Source organism: Thalia democratica, chromosome 3, assembly GCF_965202585.1.
Source record: "Thalia democratica chromosome 3, ktThaDemo2.hap1.1, whole genome shotgun sequence".
NCBI classification, from domain to species: Eukaryota; Metazoa; Chordata; class Thaliacea; order Salpida; family Salpidae; genus Thalia; species Thalia democratica.
In genome coordinates, this window is record NC_139167.1 from 67,588,409 (window position 1) to 67,598,551 (window position 10,143).

Below are 10,143 nucleotides of genomic sequence, written 5' to 3' on the forward strand. Positions count from 1 at the left end.
TGTGATGTGGTAGTTGGAGTGTTGGAATCTACTGTGATGTGATAGTTGAATTGTTGCTATCTACTGTGATGGGATAGTTTTATGGTTGGCATCTACTGTGATGTGATAGTTGTATTATGCTATCTATTGTGATGGAATAGTTGTATTGTTGACATCTACTGTGATGTGATAGCTGTAGTGTTGCCATCTACTGTTATGTGATAGTTGTATTATTACAGTTTACTGTGACGTGATAATTGTATTGTTGCAATCTACTGTGATGTGATAGCTGTAATGTTGATAACTACCGTGATGTGATAGTCGAATTATTTTAACTATTCATAACTATTCTTTTAAAATATAAGTTTAAAAAATTTAAGATGTGATATTTAAAGAAGGTTTTGCATGACTAAATTCAAATGTATGTAAACTTTTTAACGATATTAATTTTTTTTATAACTTTAAAATAACATGCATAAATTTACTAACAAAAAGAATTCTCTCTTTAGTATTAAAGAAAAAAATTATCATTTAATCAACTTGCTGGAGAATTTGTAAAAAACAAATGTTTGCAATTCTTTAAAATGACTCAAAAGCAAAATTTCAGTGTCCAATTTGTCGTGATGACTGTGCTTGGTTGATTTATATAATACTTTGTAAAATATATTTCAAGCTTGAACTACATTTTTGTCGTTTTGTATTTTTGTATTGTTTAAAAAAATAAGCTATTTATTTTTTTATCTGTAGTTAAAATGTGTTGATATAAACATAAATTCGTATTATTTTTTAACTAAAGAAGCTTAGATTAAGTTAATTTAAGCAGTTGAAAAAAAAATTCTTTATCTTCATTTGTTTACGGTATGTTATGTAGCTTATTGTAGCAAAGTTGCTAGTTTAGTCTGTAAAATAATGGGGAGTAGTTTTCTTTACTCCTCTATTCAGAGAGCCAGGTTTATCAGAAAGGTTTTTCGCTAATCTAACTATTTTTCAATAGTCTGAACCATATGAATAAAAAAATTAATCAAATACATGATGTATTTTACTCATTAAGCACAACTGTGTACTAAAAAGTCGAGTTAAATACTTGTTTTCTACCCAGACCTAATGTAATACCTCAACTACCTAGCTTAATTATAATGTTGACACAATTATATATAAATTATACATACTACGCAATTAAAAATCAAACACGATAAATATACAGATAAACTATTGGTAGCACATAATTCTTAGGCGAATTGATTAGTCACTTATATGTAAAAAGCTATAACTATCTATCAAGTAAGCGATCTAGTAGATAAGTTTAACATACTTTTAGACTGAGATGTTCGTCTGTGGGTAAAGCCCTAAAAATAGCACACATGATTTGTTTACAGCTTAACATCAAAAATAAGGCTGGCCGTATTGAAGTTTACTGTTAAAGAGTTTTTTAGTACAATTTTAAAAAATAGATAAATTTTCTAAATAATATTAGTATATGATTTTTTTTTTATCTAAGTTAAGCCCGCAAACTAAAAAGTTTGCTTACCTCTAGTGTAATTCCATCTTAGTTTCAATTATACATTGAATTTAGTTTTTGTTTAATCAGTTAACAAACAGTTTTTTTGGATATTTTCAGCAAGCTCCCATTTTTCTTGCTGTTGTTCAATAAGCACAAGACTGCATTACAATCAAAAAACAGTTGATATGACATTATTCGATCTTGTTTAGTCCTCATCAGGCAGAAGTTATCACGATTAACAGCTTCTTAGATGTTGACTTGTAAACGACTGAGTTTCATCTATTTTTACGATTCATTCCAAACTTCTCAATCAAGTCTATTCCGACATCAATCAATGGTGTCTGGTGTGTTTTAATGAGGAAGATGACGCAAGTTGTCTATTGTAGCGTGAAGCGTATGTCGTCTTGAAATAAAGATCCGATCAAGAGATAAATTAGGACCCAGAAGAGTTTAGGAAAAAAATCTGAATATACAAGATCACTATTCATAAAACATATATATATATATATATTTATTAAAGGTTTAAAAAAAACAAAAATAATTTTCAACCTATCAAGTAGCCTTTATAGTTTGTAATTATTTTTTTCTAAATAACTAGCTAATTTTACAATTAGACGAAGTGGAAATTATATATTGTGTAATTGTTTACTGTTTGAAACAAATATCATTAAAAGTAAGATATTTAAAGACTTTAAGTTATTATTGTTAATAAAATAAAAGCTTAGACGGCAAATAAAAATTAAGTATTTAATATTACTAGTTTGGTAAAAAAAAAATTGTAAAATGTTTTAAATTTGTTAATTAATAAATCCTTTTGTATGGTTAAATACATATTTTAAAAAGTGAACGAAAAATAAACGTCAGTCTCTACATTCTTAAACTGCAAGTAAAACTAATTTAGGTTTTTCGAGTTGTGGTGGAGAAATAAGAATTTTTCTTGTGTCTTTGAAAGCTTTCGGTTACGTTTCTGCTTACACAAGTTAAAACCATAAGAAAATAATCATTCAGATTACACAGAAGAATGTAGTGCGAAGGATTTTCTTGTATATACTAGCACATGTTCTAAAACTGTAAAACTGTAAGATATGATAATCTTAAATGGTTTGTCATCGACTAATGAGATGTTAAAGAGCTGAAAACACGATTATACACTAAAGCTTTCTTAGCAATATAATATTAACTTTTGTATAGATACTAAAAGTAGTAAAAAGAATAAAGTAAATTCAGTAATTTATCGTATCTTGACCTTATTTATAAATTAGGATCCGGATCTTATTTTGAAAACAGTATACAACCGAAACCAGATTCTAGGTCTGGTATGTCACTATTTATAGTCAATTGTTTTTAGTTAAAAGTAGACTATCTTAAACTTAAAAAAACCCTTTATCAGTTAAAATTATCATATTGTATAAATTATCATAAACGTTCAATAACTAAACAGTTAAATTTATTGCAAAGTGTTATATAAATGTTATTATAAGCGATTTGAAAAAAGCATGTTGTCTTAAGTACTTATTTTTGGACATATTAAAATACAAAAAGTAAATTATGCCTTATCATAAGATACAACTCAACTTTTTTTTTTTTAAGTTTTAAAGTACTATGTAAAAACTATAACATTGAACAATTTTTTAACTATTAGCCTCGTTGAATAGTATGATTTATACATTTAGCTTTGATTTTGAATCACTAAAATTTTAGAATTTTTAGACTAGTGGTCTACGTTTAAAATTAGTTTAGAAACAATGTGCTTTTAAACCTAAAATAGTTATTACAAAATATTATTGAATTAATTAAACTAGTGAAAAATTTATTTAACTATTTTAAGTAGAAAAACAAATTGTTAAAAAATCTAATATTTGCTTAAATACTTGGTTTTTAAAAAGCGATTGAATATTAAACACAAAACTACAGATAAATGTTTAATAATCAATTATAAAATAAAAAACAGAATAATAATAAAAAATTAATGTCGTTCAGAAGTTAAGTTTCCTTCTTTCGATTACTTCATTTGCTTGATAATACGTTCATAAACTTTGTGATTAGCATTTTTTCCGTAAATAAAATCAGCATGGTTATAACCGTTTATCTGAAAATAAATCATCCTAATTGTAATAAATTAGTAAAAAAATTGTTTAAAAAATAATCTTATGTAAAATTTATAAGATAGGATCTACCGTAGAAAGATTTTAAATGAAATATAAAAGCGTTAAGGCTATTTTTAATATTTTATCACTTTAAATAAAAATCATATTTTTTTTTCATACTAACCAAATTAAAAAAAAACATAATATATATATACACTTAATAAAATAAATCATTTTAAACAATACATTTAAAAAACAGTCTTCTACATTAAATATTAACAAAACTTTAAGACTTAGTTTTTAATTTTTTTAAAGTACCTTTAGATTTTTCATCGATAAAATGTAAAAACTAAACACCGTTTACGAAAGTATTATTAATAAAAGTAAAGATAAAACAAAAGCATCATTCTTTCAGTGTTATATATCAAATAACACAACTAACCTTGAAATATTTAGTTTTTTCGTCGTTGAACTTCAGAATTGTCCTCACTTGTCTCTTGCAGTCATGACCGAAAACCATCGCATCTCTGGTGCCGCAAAAGAAGTAACTTGGAATATCGAACGATGAAAGATCATACAAGGGAGGTTTAGTCTGGTTGTAATGCTCCATATTCGTTATGTTGCTACCGAAATCGTAATATCTGATACCCATTTCTTCTCTTCTGACCTCTGATATAAAAGTTGATATTTTTAAAAACGTTTTTAAGTTTCTAGTAACATAATATTTTTCTTTTACAAATAGTAAACAATGTAACCAATAAAAGTTATTATAAAACTTTAACTTGATCTTGTTTTACTTGAACAATTTATTATTGTAAGTTAATTAAGACTTTATATATGTGGCTAAATTTAAGCTATAGTGTAAAACGATTTTTAAATGTTTATATAGAGTACAGACAGTAAAACACTTGAGTATGGTATCTAAATGTTTGAATTTTTACTAAAATCTAAAGTTATTTCTTTAAGTATTGCGTTTATTAGCTAGACTAAAAATTATTTTTTCAAAGCTTTAAAGTAGTTAATAAGATAAATATCGGTTATAAAGACAACAGCATAAAATAAATCAAATTTGTAAAGTACTTTCAATATTTTTCATTTGCACCCAGTGTCTGATATTTTGCATAGAGGTTCCGCTTTGATCACGTTTGAAATAGATATACAATCTTTTTGGGTCTAGACCAAATCTGCTATCTCCTGGATAAAAGTTATATATATGTATAAATATAAATAAATGTATGGTGGTGTATGTATAGAAAGATGACCGTTCTAAACTAGTGTTACTAGCGAATTATATAAAAATCTCTTTAACTCGTCTACTAATTAGTTTAAATAGTATTAGCAAGTACGAAATAGATAAAATACATTAAAAAAACTATTTTTTATTTACAAAACCAAAAAAGCTTCATAACTAAGCATAAACTAATAAATAAAGATGTTGCAGCTTTTTATTATATAAAAGTCAACTGTCATATTAACTATTAAAAAAAGACTGTAAATCAGTTTTTATTTTACCTGCTAGTTTGGTAACCTTTTTTTCACAAAACCACGAAAGATAATAACAAAACACGTTTTTTATTCTAGACAAAAAACCTTCACGGGGTAATGCTTCGTGTTTATATGTTGCCTGAAAGTTATTTCAATTAATTTTGTTTTTTTTTTTCTTTTTTTTATACAAGGACTTGTAAAAAACCTTTACTGTTCATTTTAACTAGCTTTGTTTAGTTTTGATCCTATTTATAAAAAATAATCAATACTAACGTTAAGCAATAAATATATTCTATTTGTTTCATTTAAGTATTCTCCATAAGTTGTGTTCATTCTTGAGACTGCAGCTGCAGGGGCAAGCGCAAAAAATTTGTTAATTTTTCTGCTGAACTTGTGACCCAATTGCGCCACTGCTGAGAAAAGGACCACGCCGCCTTGGGAGTGGCCCACATAATTGACCTTCTTGCGTCCAGTCACCTTTTTTATGCGTTCAAGCATCGCAGGCAAATCGTACTTTCCCATTTCGTCGAAGCTGAACGCCCAAAACTTTTCCGGATCAGTAATTTCCGCACGACACTTGTATTCCCAAACTGACCATGAAAACAAATTCATTTTCCGTTTACATGCTGTTTTTGCATACTGAGTGTGATTACGACTGTAATAATTGCCACGCACGTTACCCATCCACACATCATAACCCTGTTTAATGTATAAATTAAGTTTTAAAGATTAACATTTTTTTTGTCATTTAGTTTGTACATATACCTTGTCCCACAGTATCCATGCCAGCGATTCTTTACGTTCGTTGAGCAGCCAAACGTCAGAGCTCTGCAGTAACCCATGCATCAGCAGCACAGGGTACCGGCGCTTGCTGTCGTTGCGCGGCAACCTGTGCATGGTGATGACGTAATTGTCTTCCGTGGTGACGTCATCGTGCACTTCAAAGGGGATTCCCTTGGATGAGGCGAGCTGGCAGGCGGTCATGTCGGCTTCTTCTATTGGGTCATCAAGTGTGCAGTCAAGGTTGAAGGAGAAAGCAAACTGACAAACTAAAAGGAGAATAAAAGGAATTTTCATGTTTGATTTCATGAAGTACTTAAGTAACGACTGGTGTACCTTTCAAGATTTTTATTATTAATATTTTTATTATCAAATTAGGTTTTTTATAATGGTTGATCATAAATTTACACAAACCTTTAATTTATTAAATAGTACAGAAAGGTTGTTATACTTTGGTATTCTATTTTCTTAAAATTGTTATGGATTTATAATTTATAAAACTAAAAACAGTTGCTAACTTAATTTCTTAGTTTTTCGTAAATTTAACAAAGTTTAAAGCTTATAAGTTTGTTTAAAATTACTACAGTAAAGTATAGTTTAAGTAAAAAAACTAAGTCGTTATTTAACTTGTTACTAATAAAAACAATTTCAAATATCTTAATACTACCTCACGTTTAATTAATAAATAGTTTCAGCTTTAAAATCATTTCTAGCCTGTCAAAATTCTTTATAAACTAAAAAGTTAAGTATTATTTTTAAACCAGCAGCTTTTGTTTTTTTAGCAAAGTTTAATCTTGAAAAAAAACTAAAGTTAATTTTTTTAGATTAAAAATGCAAAGAAACTTTATACAAAGTAACCTTTTAAACATTTTTATAAACTGTAACGAACAATGCTAAAACAACGAATGAGTATCGTAAGATAATATTGTTGTTTTAACTTATGCTAACCACTATTCTTTAATCCGGATTAATCAAGTAAAAACGTCTTATTACATTTACCGTACTTCTATATCATTGTATAATTTGTTCTTTTTTTTATTATAAAGTAGTAAAACATATGTAGCATTTAAAGTATATGAATAAACTACAAAATGATGAATGTAACTTTTAAGCACTAATCAATATTGTAATAGAATTTTAACTATCCTTATTATTGATGACAGTAGTAAAACGAACTTTAAATAGTTGAAAGTTTTATTCGGTACAAATAATACAAATAACTTTAATGAACCAAAACAGCTAACATTTATTTTTTTTAATCTTTATTTTACTTTAATCCAATGCATAAATTAAACAAAAGATAAAGTTTTAAACAATGCACGGGAATTAAATTATGTTAGGTTTGCTTCCACTTAGTCTTTTCAATAAACTTTATTAGTAGTATAAATAAAAATTAATAATAAAGCTGTTGTATTAATCTATTTAAACGTTCGTTTTCTTATATTATTAAAGTGTTTTTTTCGAATGTTTTTAATACTTTTTATCGTTAATTTGCTTAAGTATACTTTTGAAAGCAAAAGTTAAACTATTTTAAACAGTTAACAGTAGTTTCATTCAGACTATTAACTAGAATAAAATTCAAGCTAAACATTAACTTTTTAATGTTAAATTTTTAATTTTTTGCTTCAAAAAAATTTTATTTTTTTATTTTTTCAAAAGTAATTATATGCTAAAAGGAATTTACAATATGTTTTAGTTAAAAAATAGTTTTTGTTACTTTTTTTTTTTAACGAATTTACTTTTAAAAGTCAAAACTATAAATGTTAGCAAAATATAATTTTATGCTAGAAACTTCCAAAACATAAACTAAAAAAAAATAAAACAGTGATTTAATAGAAGGTTTCATATTTTATAAAACTTAAATTTCTTCTAGTAGATTTTGATAGCTTTGTTTTAATATAAATTTCCTAAAAAAATCATATTGATCATTTACAAATATCCGATTTTTTTTTTGTATAGTTTACATTTTATAACTTAAATATGCTAGATTAATAATATCTGTTGTTTTACTATTTTACATTAGATTTTAAAAATCTTCCAATATCTTTTTTCATTAAAACACATAAATTTTGAAGTTTTTAAAGAATAATAGGTTCGTTATCGCATACTGTAATCATTAAACTTATTCATGGTAATTCTTAGATTTTATATTCAATCTTGCGAATCAACAAAAAACGTTTCAGAAATTTCATTAGAAAAATTATAGAGGGTTTAATATTCTTTACTTATAAAATACCGAGTGTATTTATATAAAACTTGTTAGCTACTTCGCTTTCATATAATTGTTTTTTTTAACTAGCCTAAAATACTTTGTTTTAATAACAAATTTGAGATTAAACATTTAAACTATATGTGATTTTAGTTATTTAAATGTGTTGATTTAGTGTTAATGACAAATAAAAAAGTTTTGCTAACGTTTAAAGTTATTTTGATAGTAATAAAAAAACTACATTTTTATTATTGACAGATGTAAAACTTGGAGCAAATTTGTGCTTTTACTTAAAGGGAAATAATATTTTAAATAATAATTTTAAAAAGTTAAGCTATTTCAACTTTAATTCTAACTTAATTTCCATTGGGTCTTGGCTCTTGGCTAGTCAAAAATAAAAAAGTTTATTTAATTACTGGTTTATATTATGTTTAAAAAACGTCAAACTTAGTTTTGTAGTATGAGTAAATCATCCTGACCAGTTGTCAACTATTTTACTAAAAGTTAATGACGTAAAAACAAAACTTGAGTAAATTTTTGTTAAATTATATCGCCTTTTTTGTCAGTTCAGTTGAAATTTAAAATTAGTAAAATTTTAAACACTAACTGTGAAATAAACTATTAGAAAGCACTTAAAAATGTCTAATTGATTAAAAAGATAAAAAAAATTGCTTTTAGTAATGCTAAAAGTAAAGTTGCATTCAACAGTAAAAAAGTAAACGCTTCTTCAGTATTTTTCAACGAAAAATATTCAAAATATAAAAAATAACTAAAATTTGAAATATAATGTCACACAATGTTAATTCTTTTTAATAGTTAAACTTCTTTTTTAAACACTAAGCGTTTTTTAAGCTTTTTGTAATCTATTCAAAAGTGTTTTAGAGATTATTTTTTCAAAAAAAATATTTTTTAGTTTTTATAAATTACGCTTATTTCTTTAATTGTTCCAATAAGAATTTCTTGTGTGCTGTACGTAGAGGCTTTCCACATGTAGCGCTTATCAAAAGAACTTTCTTTCAATTTAAATTTTGCTTCAGGTACAACCTTATTTATATGAAATTAACAGTTTAAAACTGCCCTCAGTTTAATAACTTTATAACTTTTACGTTTACATGTTAATAAAATTAGCTTTTAAATTATTTTAGCAAAAAATTAATTTAAAATGAAAACTTTGTCATGAACATCAGTTAATCTAGTTTAGGACGGTGTAAAAAAATAACTTTAAATAAATAAAAAACATTACAACAGTATTTTGTTAGTTTAAACAAGTTTATTTTTGCTCATTTTAGTAATTACGACATATATTTTTAACGTCACAGTATGACAACAGTTACAAACTAGTATCACTAACATTTATCACTGACCTATCTAAAGTTTAGTTTAGTCCACTTTTTACTCGACATTAAAACTTTATTAAAACAATAAAAAAAAAATTTTTTAATTTTTTTACAAACACTTCAACAAAACAGTAAACATGATCCAGCATGACCTGAACTTCGGCACCACTGGAGGTCCATAATATCTGCTCGGATCAGGCAAGCTTCTCTACCTCATGAAACCTCTGAACTTGGCTCTTTCATTATTTAGCGGCTTGAAAACTTTTATTTTTACAAAGTAGCCGGCGTCTATTTGTATCTGTGAATTAGAATTTAATATTTTAAGTACCTAGTTTTATTGCACGTTTTTATTTTAACAATCAAAGTTCTCAACTCGCATTCAATGATAAAAGTTACAAATTTATTGATTCGTAAATTTGTTTATAAAATAATATTTAAACATCAAGTGTTGTTGTTAATTATTTTTAACTTAATTAGCAAAATCCTTAAAACTGTGACTAGTGGGAATTATTTAAAAGTCTTATGGTGTATTTTACTTTTCTGACTACGAGAAAAATAACCTTAATTCTTTAGTTAGTTCCTGCAACGACTTCTTCTTCATACTCATTTGCTTTGTACATTTTCATCAAGTTTTTGTACCTTTTCTGAACTGCATTTAATATGTAATGTGAATAATACACAATTAATAACTATCAGAATATTAAACTATATAAAGATTTTTTACTTCATGGAACACTTGTGTTTATAGAAAAGCTTTAAACACCA

General features: G+C 25.9%; 1 protein-coding gene across 1 annotated transcript in view; it reads right to left on the bottom strand.

The window, feature by feature from the left end:
• Positions 1–6,129, bottom strand: part of LOC145832494 (lipase member J-like) — a 58,046-nt gene extending 51,917 nt beyond the window's left edge. Inside the window, exons 1-5 of the mRNA XM_082939812.1 lie at positions 5,818–6,129; positions 5,326–5,751; positions 5,080–5,191; positions 4,648–4,761; positions 4,010–4,236 (exon numbers count right to left, since the gene is read on the bottom strand). Of these exons, the coding sequence (XP_082795938.1) occupies positions 4,010–4,236; positions 4,648–4,761; positions 5,080–5,191; positions 5,326–5,751; positions 5,818–6,129 (1,191 nt within the window). The remainder of the gene's footprint in view (positions 1–4,009; positions 4,237–4,647; positions 4,762–5,079; positions 5,192–5,325; positions 5,752–5,817) is intronic.
• Between the last annotated feature and the right edge of the window lie 4,014 nt (positions 6,130–10,143).